General features: G+C 39.7%; 1 protein-coding gene across 13 annotated transcripts in view; it reads right to left on the bottom strand.

The window, feature by feature from the left end:
• The window catches only part of PDE4D (phosphodiesterase 4D), a 1,488,864-nt gene that overhangs the window by 37,930 nt on the left and 1,432,909 nt on the right, over positions 1–18,025 (bottom strand). For 10 of the 13 annotated variants that reach the window (XM_073905433.1, XM_025892336.2, XM_073905438.1 and 7 more), the window contains one exon: positions 16,497–16,609. In XM_073905433.1, the coding sequence (XP_073761534.1) occupies positions 16,497–16,609 (113 nt within the window). Of the gene's footprint in view, positions 1–10,759; positions 14,206–16,496; positions 16,610–16,695; positions 17,459–18,025 lie in introns of those variants that run through there. The other 3 variants (XM_025892340.2, XM_073905440.1, XM_073905441.1) reach the window with 3 other exon arrangements.

Here is an 18,025-nt window from a genome sequence, read left to right as displayed (position 1 = left end):
TCCTGTCACCCCAAATCCTGCCCCATATCCTGTCACCCCAAATCCTGTCCTCCTCTCACCCATTACTCTCCTCTCATCCCATCCTGTATCAGTCCCTCATCACTTACCTGCCTAATTTTCTAACAGACCCTTCTGGCTTTCACTATTTCCCCTCCATATGATCTAGACCACCACAAGACTTATCTTTATAAAATTATTTTGTTATTTTCCTTGTAATATTTTCCTTAAAATAAAATGCAAGTGTCTTTAGGGCTTGGAAGATAATGTGGAGACGGCTTAGTCGGGCATTGAAGGTACTCTTTACTGTGGTCCCAAGTCCACATTTCTCAGACCTGCCTCAGTTCCCAGCATTAGATTTTCTGTCCCAGGCTGGCCCATTCTTACAAAACACCCACTACGTGCCCACTTCCACAAACACACAATAAAGCTAAATCCACAATAGTGCCCCATCCTACCCTGCCTCATCTAACCCCTGGAATGCCATCTCTTCCTTTGTTAGCAACCCATATGAATCCTCCATGTTCGAGATCTAGCTTAAGTAACACTTTTTTCTGGGATGCTTCCCAATCATTTTCGTCCTCTGTGTTGAATGCATTCTAAACTTCTCTACAGGACCAGAAGACCATGCACTACTCTATTATTCGTTAACACACAAGTTTACTTATATGACTAGTTATATTTTCAGTCTGTATATCTATATGCCTTTCTTTCTTTTCTATCATCTATCTATCTATCTACTTGAATACAAACATACATATAAAAATCTCATTTTGTCTCTAAAAACCTTTGGAGTAGATACATGTCCTGCTGTAACTAGGCAAAAACAAAAATCCTTTAGTGAAAGCCTAAATACTGGATTGTGATTATCTAAAACAAATGGTACACAACAACAACAAAAAACTTCCTAGTGATATATTTGCCACATGAAAATGGTATCTGATCTAGAAAATGGTTAAGGATCAAACACAAATAATAAAAACTAAAAATTTCATTCAAAAGTGAATATGTCAATAAAGACCAAAACCTAGGTCTTATGTCTAGCAACAAAAAATTTGTATTTTCCACAAGAGAAAAGCCTTGACAAAAGTAACACAGTACTATTTTGTTCCAGGTCACTTCAACTCTCCTGTACCTTGTTACCTCATCTTAAAATGAAGGAGGCAAATAGGCCGATACCACAAATCTCTTTTACCTCTAAGGATATTTGGAATTTTAAGAAAAAAAAAAAAAAACCCACAACTTTTATTAAGCACGGCAAAGTATGATTTCTCTGCAAAATGGCTGAGAGTAAGTAGACAATGGAAAGGAATCAATCACCTATTCATTGACTCATTTTCAACTCTTAGAACAACTACACGGTTGGGGAATTTGTTCTTCCTCTGCTATGGCTAGTGTCAGATCTATGACTAAGATCGCATCATGAGCTGAAACCAGGTTCAAAGTGATTTCATCCAGTCTCTCTTTCGCAGCTGGATTGTCATTTTAAATCCATCCCATGATTAAAGATTCTATTTTTGGTTCTTGTTTCTATTTTTCCCAAGAAGAGACACCTAGTTACCTGATATGATTGATATTTGACACTCTAGTTAATAATCATAATCTCAGTATTTCACAATCATAAAAATCATTTGGAGGGGTCTTGAAGGTCTTCCAAGGCGAGGGAGAAGCGAAGCATAAGTGCTGCGCCCATTTTTAGACATGGTGGAATGAAGATCTACATGAGACCTCACAACTCTAATAAAAGTTTCTTTCATGGCTGCCTTCATACATATTCTTTCAAGGTAATCATAATTAAGTGGTCAGTGAGAGTGTAAATAAAAATATGCTATCACAGAGTGCTAGGTAACTGAGCTAAAACTAAAGTAAACAAACTCAGTGGGCCATCACATATGCAAGCTAGTAAGGTCCCATAAATCACCGTGACTGGGTATCAGGATTTCAAAGGCACACTCTGTGAGCTCTTTCACCCAGACCTGTTGATTCAAGCTCAAGTTGCACTGGGTTACCTATATGGCAGCATATAAAGTTCACCTTTTAAGTTTATAAAAAATTCCAATCTCCATCCCTACTAAAGACAGGCCACTTTCTGTGCCTATTAGGTCTGTGTACCGCTCCACACACTTCGGATAGGTTTTCATCTAATTCATACAACAAGCCTCTGAGATAGATATTTTAGTCCTGATTTACAGAGAAAATAGGTTCAGAGAAGTTGAAGCAATTATCCAAGGTGACAATCTAGTGTGGGGTAATACAGAAGAGGAATTGCTAAACTCACTGGAATTAGGAGATTAACAGCTGAATTTTAAAGATAAAGGTTCACACTGTCACCTGCTATTCTGTTTCACTTTACTCTTTTGGCATCTAGTGACTTACAGTATACTAGACTGAGCTCATCTATACTTATTTTGACACATTCTCTCTTCACCCTGTTCCAGCTTGTACTTTGTTGTCCCAGGTCCTCACTCCCAGGCAGCTGGTTCCTTAAGGGATGGCCCAGCATTGGATGTGACAATCCACTCATGCTGCTACTGGGCTATGACTCAAGGAGGCAACAGGTGAAGGAAAGGATGCCAGCTATTGATGCTAAAAAAGACTCTAGCCTCATGCAGTATACTTCATCTGTAAATCTGCCCTCTCCAGTCATTTGCCCCAATCCCTAACCCCACAGCTGACTGTCCTCCCTTTGAAACATTCACACCCTCACCCTGACACGTCTGGATTTCTTTTTTTCTTCAAGAGTGTCCCAAAGGTTCATTCCAACCAGATTTCACCCTGCAGTGGAAAGGGGGAAGGAACATGAACACATCAGTCTGCCTCTAGCCAAGGAAAGCCCTGATCTAGGTGAGCCCGGTCTGAAGTTGTTCCTTCTTCCATACCTCCCCTTCCTCATCTCACTATCCGAAAAGTCATGTCTTTCTTTCCTTCCTTCAATCTTCATTTCTCACTCTATCCATGAGTCTTTCTTCCTTCTCCATTTTGCCCCCGCTAAGAAAACAGACCTCCAAGGCAACCTCACAGTAACAGATCATTTTAAAAATCCTGACACCTGCTTACACCTTCCCTGAGTTTATCCTACACCGTCTGCTGCCACACTCCCCACCATTAGTCAAGCTTCATCCCGTCCAGTTGTACCCACATCCTCTCCAAATCCTTGCCAGCTCAGGGGCTCAGATCTGCTTTTGCCAATTGGTCTTCTCATCCCACTTACCCCGTTACCCATCCTTTGATATCTGTGCCCTGTTAACTACCTGCCTGCTAGGTTCACTCCCAACCTAACATGCTATCTGTCTCGCCATCACACTCTTCCTAGGTCAGGAAACTAGGTCCTGTCTGCCCATCCTGACATGACAGAGAACAAGGGAAGCAGAATAAGCTGCACTAGGAATTATATTTTGCTGAAACTGTTCTTGCTATTTTGGAATCTAATACTTATTAAAAAATTACATTAAGACATATTTTGAAAACATAGTCTCAGAACAAACACTTGTTTTTCTATTTCCCCATCCTCCCCCCGAGAAGCCACATTCAGAAAAATAATTACCTTTATATCTACTAAGAGGCACATGGATCTTGGTACAAGTCTAACTAAGCCTCAGTTTTTCATCTTTAAAAATAAGACCTACTGTTTTGGCATGTAGTGTACTGTTTCTGGGACTAAGTTAGAGACTTAGGGTTTGAAGTATGAGAGAACACCAGGATCATGCCTTTTATTAGAAAGTAAGTTATATACCAGTATTTCCTGACCACTTGTAGTCAAAGACTGCTCATACGTAACAAAGGTTACGTATGTTACACTGAAAATAAAGCCAAGGGGCAAAATGTTATTAATCTTTCCACTGAGTTTTACTTTTGAGAGAACAAATTGCTTTCAATCTGTAATGATGTAAACTCTCTGTTTGTTTTGTTTGTTCTACTATGTACCCTTTCCTCATTTTACTGCTCATTAACACTGTAGGGAAAAATTAAGATTTAGGCCCAAACAGTATCTTCCAGGAGAAAAACTAATCTTTTCCTGATGTATAGTAAAGAAATTAGGATATTTCTAGTAAAACATTCCTAGGATTTCTTGAAACCTAATTATCACTTACCCTTATGGAGATCTCAAAGACCATGCTGAGAATATATGATTAAGAAAACAAAGAAAAAAATAAAAGTTTATGCCAAAGATAATATTAATTAGTTTCATTCTTATCACAGCATATTGTTGAAACAGACTTGAAATATTCAAAATAAAAAAAAATACAAGAGGATCAAGTGCTTATTTTAAAAGGGGTAGGAAAAAATCAGCAAATACCCACTGAATTCCTAATCTATGAAAGCCTTTGAACAAATCTCTCTCTTTCAAAAAAAAAATAAAGTTCAAATTTCAGGTCACCTAAATCTAATTTCTGCATACTCTTTTAAAAGAATTACAGCCTTTTTCATTCTTTGCAGTCTTTAACCTCTTTTGTGAAATAAGGTTGCCTTACAAATAATGAAATGACACCTACATATATTTAAAGCATCCATGACAGCATTTTATCTCTTTATTAAAAAGTGGTAAAGCCCTTCCAAATTTGAAATTTATCTTCCTGAGTTCTTGTGACAAAGCCCATCATTGTTAAAGCTGTAGTTCATTATTTTTCTGAAGCTTGAAAAAAACTGAGCAAACATAAAATAGAAACTTTCTTGGTCAAAGAATGTACTCCTTTTCTAAAACCTGAACTTGATGTAAGAGACATAAACAACAGAAAGTCAACTTACTGAGAAATGCTCTTTTCTTTGTAATTCTGTGTATCAGTATAATTTATGATTCTTTAAATAAACACATGATTATTTGATTTTTGTATATATATTTTTAATACTTTCCTATTGCAATGAAATGTCTGTTCTTTCTCCCTAATGGGTTTGCACTGGATGTCAGGTGAAATTAAAGGAGAAAAACAAAAGGGAAACACTTTGATATATTCTCTCAAAATATTTTGGAAAGTATTGTTTAAGATGTCTTTATTCACATTTAGGTCTAACACAAAAACCAAGCAACAGAAACATGCTATGCCAACAGTGGAAAGCAGCCTGGGTTCTTTTCTGAAATGAGGAGAAAGCTCTCAGCCTGCACTTACTCCACGGTGGCAGCCTCGCTCATCTTTGCCTGTTGCTATGGACACGTCCCTGTCAGCCTTCGCCTTCTCCTCTCTAGGCCTGTTTATGACAGGCTGAGGTGTTTCCTATTATGGTGCCTATGTCTGCACAGCACACTGCTTGCCAGTAATAAAAGCCAGAGGCTGCCACGACAGGGATTACAGCACAGCGGACCAGAGATGCTGACGGAAACCCAAGCACACCCTGGGTAAAACTGCACAGAACACTTCCTAACAGGCAAAAGCCGACAAACACATCCTTTTTTCCCAGGCTAACAGAGAAAGTACGCAGAAATGTCATTTTTAGTTGGAACCAACTTATATAAGAATGTTGTTGCTAAAATAGGTATGGAGGAGAGAGAACAGTTTATGGCCTTTGCCTGTGCACTATAGATTTTTAATTTAAATGAGACTAATCTGAGCATAAATTATGCTAAAATTTCTGAGACCTAAGTGTCTATGCTGAACGGAGACTCTTAAGTGGAAATGATCAGGATTCTTAGCAAGGAAAAAAATAAAAACCACCTTTCTTGCAAGGCATCAACCACAATGCACAGACTCTGAGTCTACAAATCCAAGATGAGAAATGGCATTTACATTAACCAACATTATGCATCTGGTACTAATTCATGTGATCAAAATACAAAATAATATATTGATACACACTACGTTTGAGCTACGAGCCACATGGAAGACCTCATCAATACTCCTAATGGCTGGGTAGAAAACTCACTGTTTATGCATTTAAACAGTTATAAAACCCATATGCTTATCAGAAATATGGCTTGTAGTCCATTAATACATTCAAATAAAAAAAGTATAATCTCCCTCCCACAATTATGAATATGATTTAAAATAAAGGCTCCATACATGAACCCAAACGATGCTGAGACCCTCCAGAAAGTGAACTACGTAAGTCATGAGATTTCTAGCTGTCCGGGTGGACCTGAACAAGGTTTGGGCCTCATTTTCCAACTCAAACTGGATGAGTTAGACAAATGATCACTTTTAACTTTTTTAGTTCTAAAACAAAGCTTCAGGATAACAGTACCAACGCTTTCAAATACTGATCATGCTAAAGACCACCAAAACTACCAAAAACTGTGTGGTAGGCAGGAACAGATTATATTTTCATTTTATTAATTTACATTTGGACTCAAACAACATTAGACTGGAAAATTTCTTCAGTTCTTTGACCAAATGTTCAGTAACTTCCTTGCAAAGAGTGTGACAAACAGTAAAATTGAAGCTATTATTCATAAAAGAAGAACTTTGAGGGCTTTTAGGTCTTTTTTTTTTAAGATTTTATTTATTTATTTTGACAGAGAGAGAGAGAGAGACAGTGAGAGAGGGAACACAAGCAGGGGGAGTGGGAGAGGGAGAAGCAGGCTTCCCGCGGGGCAGGGAGCCCGACGCGGGGCTCGATCCCAGGACCCTGGGATCATGACCTGAGCCAAAGGCAGAGGCTTAACGACTGAGCCACCCAGGCGCCCCTGAGGGCTTTTAGGTCTTAAAAAGAGTAAAGTCCCTGAGACTGATCAGTCATGATCCCTACGGTACTGAAGGCAAAAACACTTAAAGCTGCATTGCAAGGACCATAATACCATTCACACAATTCACCCAATATTTATTGAGTGCCTACTTAACAAGGCTTTGTGTCCAATGCTATGGGTGCTGGAAAAATGAGTAAGACTAACAACCTAGTATACAACAAAAACCAGTAAAACAAAGAAACAAAATACAGTATTTAGAGTTAAGAGATCTACAAATAAAGTCTTGTGGAAGGTCAAAGGAGAAAGACATGACACGCAATCAGGGGAGGCTGGGGTGGGAGACACGGGAGAAGAGAGGACAGAAAAAACTTTGTGGAGGAGACAGCATTCCAAATAGACGTTAAAGGATGGTTAAGATTTGTTTAAAAATTTTTTATTTTGGAAAAGTTTTAGATTTACAGAAAAATTGTGAAGATAAGTAGAGAGAGAGTTCCCATATGCCCCATATCCAGTTTCCCCTATTATTAATACTACATTTAATGATACATTTGTCACAACTGCAGAATCAACACGGATGCATTATTATTAACTGCAGTCCACACTTTATTCAAATTTCCTTAGTTTTCACCTACTGTTCTTTTTCTGGTCCAGGATCCTATCCATGATCTCGTGTTACATTTAGTAACTTAGGCTCCTCGTCCCTGTGGCAGTTTCTCCGATTTTCCTTTTTCTTGTTAACTTCGACGGTTCTGAGAACTAGTCAGATATTTCGTAGAATGTTCCTTTGCTAGGAATTATCTGATGTTTTTCTCATGATTAGAGTGGGGTTATATGTTTTCAGTAGGAAGACCACAGATGTAAAGAACCATTTTCATCAGAGCATATCAAGGGTATATACTATTACAACCTGGCATATCACGGTTGATGCTGACTTCAATGACCTAGTTGAAGCAGTGTGTGTGTGTGCTTGTGTGTGTGTGTATGTGTGTGTATGTGTGTGTATATATGTGGGTGCGTGTGTGTGTATGTGTGTGTGTGGTTTCTCTACTACACTGTCATTTTTTTCCCCTATTTCCATATTGGCTTTTTGGAAGGAAGTCAATATGTATAGCCCACACTTCAGGAGGAGAGAGTTTCGCTCTCCTTCCTTGAGAGCAGAGTATCTACATAAATTACGTGGAATTCTGTGCATGGAGATTTGTCCATTCTCCCCCATTTATTTATTTATTCAACAAATTATATCAGTATTAACACAAGGATATTTATTTTTTATTTTGGGTTATAATCCAATACCAGTTTATTTTCTTGATCAAATAGTTCCAGCTTTGGTAAATCATAGCTCTTTCGGTTCGCTCTTGTGTCCCTCTGATATGTTCCCATCAATGTGGGATTCGGTTTGAGCACTTCCTTACTTTCTGGCACTACAACATGCTCCTGCCTCATTTCCTGCCCCACTCCTAGAATTAGATATTTTCCAAGGAATCCTGGTTTCTTTGGAGAATGGCATTAGAAACCAAGATGAGGGTGCTGGGTGTGTTCATTGCTGCTGGGGTGTTGTTTCTTTAGGCCTTCTCAGTTGACAGAGCAAGGAAATATTTATACACATACTAGATGGTTAAGATGTTGAGAGGTGCAATGGGAGGCTATGTCCTTAACAGGATTTTCTTAACATTAAATATTAATGAGAAATTCTCTGCCTGGGTTATTTTCAGTCTCATTCACAGGAATAACTGGGATATATTCATTTATGATAAAAACTGGTTAGGCTATTCTATTCTCTACTGTTTTAACTAGAAACAGCTCTGGGAGTTTTAGATATTCTGATAAATCTTTAGGTCAATTTGATGAGCTTTAGTGTAAAATTACACAAAGAAAATAGAGTTAAACTTCTTGAAAAGTCACTGAGTGGGAGAAGAGCCAGTGAAACATTCCAACAGTATTCTTTGGTTTACTTCAACATCACTAGGCCACTGCTGCCTCTTAAAAGCTCATTAGAGGGGCGCCTGGGTGGCTCAGTCGGTTAAGCGTCTGCTTTCGGCTCGGGTCATGATCCCAGGGTCCTGGGATCGAGCCCCACATCGGGCTCCCTGCTCAGCGGGGAGCCTGCTTCTCCCTCTGCCTCTGCCTGCCTGCCTGCCTACTTGTGTTCTCTCTCTCTCTCTCTGTCAAATAAATAAATAAAATCTTAAAAAAAAAAAAAGCTCATTAGAAGTATAGATATCAGGATGGCAAATAAACACCTTCTCTAGCCCTCACTTCACAAAATAAGAAAAGAAAGATGATATTCCTTTATGGATGGAAATAAAGGATTTAACATTACTCAACATCTATGTTCCTGACTCTGTCTAGACAATTACTGTCTTTTAATTAATGAAATCATCATAGCAACTATTTAACAGATGAGGAACTGAGGCACAGAAGGTAAGCTGTCCAAATTACATCTAGCAAAGGGTAGCAGGAGAATCCAACTCAGGCAGTCTGGTTACAGAAGATAAGTAGAGAGAGAGTTCCCATATGCCCCATATCCAGTTTCCCCTATTATTAATACTACATTTAATGATACATTTGTCACAACTGCAGAATCAACATGGATGCATTATTATTAACTGCAGTCCACACTTTATTCAAATTTCCTTAGTTTTCACCTACTGTTCTTTTTCTGGTCCAGAAAAATCCATACACCATTCTGCCTGAGGAATGAATGCCTAATGAATGGGAGATTTCTGCTGGTGAAATTTGGCATTTTTCTCCTCCAGTGAGGAGGTCCCATTAGTGGCAGAGAAAGAAAACCATAGGTTGTTTAAAATAAACATATTTTTCTGACTAAAAGTGACTCCTAAAGTTGTTCTTGCTACTGGTTTAGTATATTCAAAAGCATACTCAGTACCTATGAGTGGTAAAAAAAATGCTTCAAGGTAGTATATGGAAGAATATTTTCTCACCTTGTTACATATTAATTTTAATGTATTTTTTCAAATGTATATCAGAAAAAAATATAAGTAGGACACCAAATCCATGATTTCATAAATATCCTTACTTAAGATGAAGAACTCAGGGCGCCTGGGTGGCTCAGTTGGTTAAGCGACTGCCTTCGGCTCAGGTCATGATCCTGGAGTCCCGGGATCGAGTCCCACATTGGGCTCCCTGCTCAGCGGGGAGTCTGCTTCTCCCTCTGACCCTCTTCCCTCTCGTGCTCTCTATCTCTCATTCTCTCTCTCTCAAATAAATAAATAAAATCTTTAAAAAAAAAAAAAAGATGAAGCACTCAGATAAATGTCTGCATTTAAAAAATACCCTAAATAAAAACTCTCAACATATAGCATATACAATATACACAGAAACAACAAAGTATGAGCAACACTAATTTAGACTTATTTGCTGCAGAAAAGAAAGGTAATGCTTTTCTTCTAAAAAATATTATGTTCTTACATTGCAAGGAGTATATGACACAGGATTCTTCTTTATCTCTCTTTTTCAGTATATCCTAGGCATAGAATAAATTACATGTAATTTAATGAGCACTGAGTATGTGCTATGCACCAAACTGAGCTTTGCATACATTATATTTAATGCTCTCAACAACCTTTCAATTTTATTTTCTCTTTTTACTATCTCCCTTTATAATGAGGAAATTGAGAATCAGAGAGGTGATGCCTGTTGCCCCAAATATTAGGTCAGAAGCAGCAGAGCTGAAATTTGAAACCAAGTTCGCCTGACCGAAAAGAAAGAAAAGAAAAAAAGAAACAACTCTATTCTTTCCACTCTACAAAGCTGCCATAAGCATTGCTAGTGAACACTATCAAGCCAAGGAGTAAATATCACTTATCCTCATCATATACAAACTGTGGCCAAACAATAACCAAAAGTTCAGGGTATTAAACGATAATAATAATGAAAAATCCTTCATTAAAGATAAAGTTTTCTTTTAAAGAATCATACACCCATTACTACTACAGCTGGGAATCCAATGTAACTAATTTCCTAATGAACACTGCAGAATTGTTTGTTGCTTGAGCAAATTTCCCCTCCCCATCCTCAGTTAGAGTGAATAAAAGGAAATGCATTCCTAAAATGTCTTTTAGGACCAGTGTGAATATTAAAATGAACGGCGACCCATCTCTCTATTTCCTAGAAAGATCTCAGACTAGTCGGGCCAATGAAGCCATCACGAGTACCAGGTACAGCCCGACTGCCCTAGCAGAGCTAGACCATCACAAAATAAACCCTAGCTATTTGCAGTTTTAAAGGGCTGGCCTCTTTCTAAAAATGAGATAATCAGCTTCTGTATACTTGAGGGATAATCTGAAAATCATGACATTATCAACATTTCACATCTGCCATGTATGTGTATCTTAAGTAACAGCTATAATCTATGTGACTATCACGGAAATCTTCTTAAATTGAACAATAGCATTATCTATTATCCTTGTTACTTGGGAAAAAAGTTTGTTTAATCTGTCCATAGCATTGGGAAAAGTACTATTTTATCTTGGCCAAGCATATTTTTTGAAATTAAAAAAAAAAAAAAAAGGACATAGTTCATTATGCTCTCAGGCCAAAGTCACCACTACCCTATAATGAAATAAAAATGTAATAACTGAAAGTGATTTCTCTAGTAATGACTAATTCACTGAACCACAAAAATTATAAGTTTTGGATAATTAAATGTTAGGCATATTGAAGCTTACTGCCACTAAATACTGACACAAGAACTGCGATGATGACAATAGAGACAAATTAAGATTTGTTTTAATGCTTAGTGTTTTATTAAGTCAAGGCTTTACTCTTCAATGAAAAATGAAAATTTTCATTTAAAAGTATTTCCTGCTTTCTATTATTACTTAAAATAAAAGCAAAAATGTATTTTTTTTCCCTAATGGTGATCATAAAAACAAGCATTCCCAACTCTCCATATTAACTTTAAGGCACTACACGTAAACCACTTAAGTCTTTGCCAAATCTACTTTTATTAAGTGGACGGAAAAGGAGACAGCAAACTCAAAACATCAGTAAGTCGAGTTTCTACAGTTACAGAAGATAGATTCTTTTAAAACATAAGGTTTTCTTTTAGTCATGTTAATTCTTAATTCTCTTACGACTATATCAGTAAGTTTTAATGTAGAAAATAAGTGTTATTTGTGATTTGCTCTTCATTAAATTAAAATGCTTTTCCAACTAAACCTTCTTTCTTAGCAAAAGTTAAACATTTATTTCTGTTCTGAGAGTTATATCCTTGTAATGCTGAAATATTTTAGGATTTAACCACTCCTATGAACATTCTATATTCATTCCAGCACCCGTCTTGCCCAGAAGAAAAAATATCAGCAGCCACAGAAAGCTCTAATATTGCTTTATGTATGCACTGACTATTCAAAAGCACCAGGGGGAGCAGACAGTGGAAGAACGAAGAACAAGCACCCCAGAAAAGCAATTAATTTACAGGCAACATAAACATGATAGAGATGTTGGTTAATAAGTAAATTGACAAAATAAATTCCATAAGAAAGTCATGACCACATTTGCTAAGTTGGTAATGCTAGATGTCTATCTAGAATTAACTAAACAAAAATCTGAAGTCCCTTGGAAGGATGCTTGAATCCTAACTTCAAGAGACTTGCCACTTGAAGCATGGCAGTTTCCAGCAATGCCAAGCCTCGAAAGTGCCCCCAAATTAGAGAGGAGAAACAAAATATACTTTTATAGTGGTATATTTTAGGAGGAAATCAAAATGATTTTGTTTTCTCCTTTAAAACATCACTGCACTCACTCTGAAGGCCTGGTGAAATACGTATTATTAGGTCACAAGAGGATAAAGTGACAGGGTTCCACAGCAGAATCTTTTTTTTTTTTTTTAAGATTTAATTATTAATTTTAGAGGTGGGGTGGGGCAGAGGCAGAGGGAAAGAGAGAATCTTAAGCAGACTCTGTTGAGCATGGAGCCCAACGTGGGATTTGATCTCACGATCATGAGATTATGACCTGAGCCAAAATCCTGAGGCAAAATCAAGGGTTGGATGCTCAACCAACTGAGCTACCCAGGCACCTCTCCAAAGCATAATTTTTGAAAGCCCTGAGGCTTAGACTCCTGGCCTGCCCTCCTCACATCAACTTATTTTCCTTGAGAGAAAGGTAACCAAAAACATTGAGAAACTATTTTGCATTAAAAACAGTCTAAAAAGGTATTTTAGCTTTGCAAATTCTGTACAAAAGAATGGAAATGTCCTCAGCAATCCCACATTATGGTTTAGTATATTCCAAGAATTAATAAAGTGCTGTGTTTTCAGTTTTAGAGTAAAACAGAAAAAGTATTTTGCACTTCTGTCTGGAATTCTGTAACTGGAATTTAAGGAAAGACTTGGAAGTTCAAAATGTTTCTATCTGAATTATACCAAAAATTGTGTAAATATAATATAAGCCTTTTTTCATAATATAGAGATGTGTACTAAAGACGGTTATCTAAGGACTGCATTGTAACAATTCGGGAAACCTAAAATGTCAAGCAAAAATTATAACTGAATGGTAAAAAAACCATATTTTAGCTAAGAAGACCATTAAGGAAGTTTGACCTAAATCTCAAATAATACCAGTAACAACAGGAATAGTGCCTACTATCATAAAGTTTTTATTAGACAGCTCTTTTATATATATTCTTTCAAACTCTTACATTGATCTTTCAAAATGGATATTATCGTGCTCATCTTATGCTAAAGAAACTGAAGCTAAAAGAGTTGAATGTAACTCAGCAAGCAAGGAACAAAACCAAGATTTAACTTCCAGGTCTGCCTACTTGCAAAGCTTTGAGACCTTACCAAAACCTCCCTCAACTGTAGCAATGAGGTTCCAAAGGAAATCTGTACAAATCTCAGGGAGATTAATGTGCTTATGAGGGTAAGTGCTGTAGATTTAATCACTCAAATTAAATGCCATCTGGAGTCTCTTACCCTACTTGGTACAAGCATCCTACATGTATTACAGTCCATGTTGGCCTTGGCCAAGAATTCAATAATTCTCCTGTCTTAGTAGCATCAATAAGCATTATGCACATTACAGTATCAGGAAATATAGGTAGTTACTTCTAAAGCATCATTTTAAAACTGCTAATTTGGATTCCTTTAATTAAGATTTTCAAAAACACAGAAATAATCTATTAACCCAAATGGTTAAATGGGTTGAAGGAATCAATTTCCTTCTTCCTAATACTCAAATCTGTATCTGTAATAAATATTTCCTCTCTATAAGCACTTAAAAATCATGACCTTACTAGTATTTTTATTATGTTATATTATACTATTAAATTTAAAAAAGAAACTCAAGTGAGAAGAACATGTAAAAATGTCATGATTTTTCAAAGGTGGAAAGAATAATCTGAAAATACTGGCTGGTTCAAACAAGTATATGTAAAAATAATGGACAGCAATAAAACATAACCAGAAAGCAATGTTTTCAGACGTTATTCATTCATCCTCAAGAGATGTGTGTCGCAAGCTGTCACATTTCCAGTTCAGACTTTGGTTGGGCATCACTCACAGGGACCTTCAGATCAGCTGTTCCCATTCAGTTTACAGCTTATGTGGACGTGACTTTTTCCTGCCCTTGTTATGAAAGCAGAAGGGTAACTTTACAACATTTACCAAGAGCTTTTTTTCCTCCTACGATAATCCCTTTTCACCTATAAAAAGTTACATGAGTTTAGCATTCTTGTAAAAATGAACGGGTTAAAAAAAGGAAATGGATAGCTTAGAAATTAGAAGTTTAAGCAACAGCTTCAGTCAAGCTGAGTTTTTTTAATGTTAAAAATAAGTGTCCTGTCAATAATCTTTCAACCACAAGACACAAACAGCTAGAATCACCTTCTTAAAAAGTCTTTTCTCACTTAACCTACATTTCCTTTCAACCAAATAAATGCACCTTCTCTACTAAATCTGTAAATAACTCAAAGTTTAACTGGGTGCTTTCACAATGGAGATTTAAAAAAAAATCCTGTCTTATTTAGTGCCATTAAAGAAAGAAATCATCTTGATCAATTACTGTGACCTAAAACTTTATTTTTTAAAAATCTTAAAGTATAGATAAACTAATTACTTGACAGTTGACATCACTTACAATACATTATTAGATTTCATGTTAATTTTTAAATTCAAACATAGGTCTCATCATTAAGAATATGGATTTCTGGGGAAAGTAATTATAACTGCTCAGGTTCATTTCTCTGAAAAAGTACTGTCAGATCACCTGGAAAACATAACCAAATGTGTGCATATCCCTTTGGGTGCCTTCCGATTCTGCTCTTCTTTTTTATACAGAATTAACCAGACAAGAGAATTAAGAACTCAATCCCCCTGCAGAATGGTCCCATTCAGCATGCAGGACATTGAAGATACTCAGCATAGTCTACTGCTATTATCAATCAAATTATTTTTTTAAAAATTTCTATTTTATGAAATTAATCAATGAACTAAGACTTTGTTAACCAGATGCAAACAATGGCACCTGATGCCACAGCAGGAAGTAAGAACCCAATGATGGGTTATTTTGATGAGGAGCCATACCAAATTTCAAAATGAGGCGGAAACAATACAAACAAAAAACCCAGATCTGATCCCCAGTGTGCATTTGGGTTAGGTCAGTGTGCTTATGGGTAAGTTAGTGCCTGTAGACAGTGCATGAGGAGTCTCTTTTATTCTATTTGAAGCTAACTTCTCACTTCAAAAACAATGCAATCTATGTAAGCATTGTCAACAGATAAGACAATCAAGTGACTGATATGCTATGGTATTTAAAAAAAAAACTGGGGGACAAAAAAAGTGGGATAAAAACTACAATAAGCTAAGAAAAAGCATCACCCAGTTAAAGATATGTGCACACAGATAAACCGTAAAATGGTATAACCTTCCTGACCTTGTAAATAGGTGGCCAAAATATTTAAATATCGTTAAGAGGCAACTGTTAGTAATTGCCACACAAAGTTAACAGTTTTTACTGGTTGAATCCCTCAGTCATCTGCATCCAACATGAATGTGCCTCCTTTCCTATCCCCTCAGCCAGAAAGTCATTAAAAACATACATAATCCCAGTTATTTCCTTACATAACTAAAGACACAAGGAAGAGAAATTCCAAAAAATACAGTAACACTGACAAGACTATACCTTGCTTTAAGGGTGGCTGAAGGTTCCTTCTCAGTCCCCCAAAACTCCACTGACCAACAAGGCCAGCACTTCAGCATACATGGCACAAATGACCCACTGAAGCATACTAAATGACCTCTGAAAACTGGATTTCTCCCCAAGATTCATGAAAACAAAGGTAATGATCATAATGAACTTTCTAACTTTGATATTTCCTGTGGACACCTAAGGCTAAGTGAACATATAAAAGCTCAGTTCTTACAATGTACCCTAACATCTAGATAAATGAGAGTTAAGGTTCCAAGTTCAGGGAACTCTACTGAGCGCTGAGTGCGGTAGGTGGTGACATCCCAGAGACTGCACTGACCTCCGGCAACTCTTATGTCCAACTGGGAATCCCAAGAATACCCTTAAGCATGCAATGCCAATGGCCCCGCCTGGGTTTCTGCCGCAAGGGCAAAGTGTCACTGACAAGCCCACTCCCCTCCCCCCCCAAAAATCCCCACTCACTGTGGCCTGGGGGTGCTGTAATCAAACTCTGTCAAAGTTGCTTTTGCAAAATGTTTACTTTATCTGGAGTGAATGTAAGAGACAGGGAAGGCACAGAGACAGGAACCTCCCTCCAAGGGAGCAAAACAGCCAACATGCAGTGTGACAAAATCTCTATGTATTTCTCAGGGCCACAGGGGCTGGCGGCTTCACCAGCGTGGGAATCAGCAGTCTAGGGGCCCTGGCGACAGGCAGAGCCAGGGCTTACCTTGTTGGAGGCCATCTCACTGACGGAGTGCCTGGTCTGCAGCGTCTCTAGCTGGTCCAGACACCAGTCCAGCTCCTCCAGGGTCTCGCTGGCCAGTTTCTGGTAGGCCTCCTCTGCGAAGAGACAGGGAAAGGGGGACTCAGTTCTCAAGCGCTTCACGGCGCCGCCAGCGAGTTCAAAGGGGGCCATCCTGCCATACCCCGCCATGCTCGGATGCCCAGTGCCCGCACATGAGGGCTGCTCCTTCATAGTGCCGAGCCGGCCACCGCGCTGGGAGCCGAGGCTCAGCTAGCTGGGCGGCCGGCCTCGGGGAAGCACGGTTTCTCCAGCTTGGCGTCTCAGTCCCGCGTCCAGGGAGGGCGCACAAAGTGCGGCAAGCCAACTTTTACACGGAGACACGGGCAAAAACCCCACGGTGCGACTTTTCGACGGTGCGACGGGCCCGAGTGCCGGCCCGGGAGCTGGCGAAGGGGGCGGCGCGCGCGCCTTGGGGCCAGCCCCGCGGAGGGAGCGCCTGGTCCACGGCCCGATCTCGTCGCCGGCCGACCCGAGCCGCGTCCCCGCGCCCACTCCGCCTGCCGAGCTTTCTCACGACGCGAATGAATCAGCCGCGGCCGGGTGCGCGGCCACCACGTTTCCTGTTTTCTTTCTCAACTCCTCCGGCGCCCGGCGCGGCGCGGCTCCATCACCGCCGCTTTCCGGGAACACTCCCCCTCACGCCCCTCGCGGCTCTCGCCGCTGCCTGGCCCCTCCTCAGCTCCCTTACAAGGAGCCTGCCAACTGCCAAGGCCCGCCCGCGCCCCCCGCCGCCGCCTTCCCCGAAGTCCCAGCCTCGACCGCCCCGCCGCCTCGCCGGGGCATCACCCCGCGCAGCTCGCGGCCGCTCGCTTTGAAGCCGAGCCCGGGAGGCGCGGGCGCGAGCGCGTGTGTCTGTGGGGCTGCCGTGGGGCTGCGCGAGGGGAGCGGCCCAAAACCCGGCGTGGAGCGCCCGCCACCCGGGGTCGCGCCCGCCGCGGGGCTCAGGCGGGACCTGGCGCGCACGCGCGCGCGGCCGCGCACCTGCCCCGCGGGGAGCCCGCGCGCCCCTCCCGGTCGCCCCGACTGCCCCAGCCTCAGCGTCTTCACCATCCGTTGCTCCCTGCGAGGTTTCGCGGGAGAGCCCGACGACGGGCGGCACAAACAACGTTACTTAGGACCCGGGCAACCGTTTCTGTGGGTTTGGGTTTTAGGGTTTTTGAGGCTTCGTTTCTGAGGGCTTAGGATTTACCTACTTCAAGGGAACAGGGTGGTTGTGGGAATAAAATTACTTCTATTAAAACCAGACTCTTTCAGTACCCAGCCCGGCCCCTCCTAAGTACCAGACTTCTAAATGTTGGGGTGGACATAAACGAGCAAACAAAAACAATGTTGACGGCTTTAGAATATGCAGATTGGACAATATGCTGTATTTTCACATTCAGAATTGTCTAATAAGAGTTCTCTCTTAAAGGAACAGCAATGTGAATGCACCACGTAGTATGAGCACTTGA

This window comes from Callorhinus ursinus, unplaced genomic scaffold, assembly GCF_003265705.2.
Source record: "Callorhinus ursinus isolate GAN/ISIS: 27379988/994484 unplaced genomic scaffold, GSC_fseal_2.0 scaffold23, whole genome shotgun sequence".
Classification (NCBI taxonomy): domain Eukaryota; kingdom Metazoa; phylum Chordata; class Mammalia; order Carnivora; family Otariidae; genus Callorhinus; species Callorhinus ursinus.
This window is presented reverse-complemented; position numbering and strand designations above follow the sequence as displayed.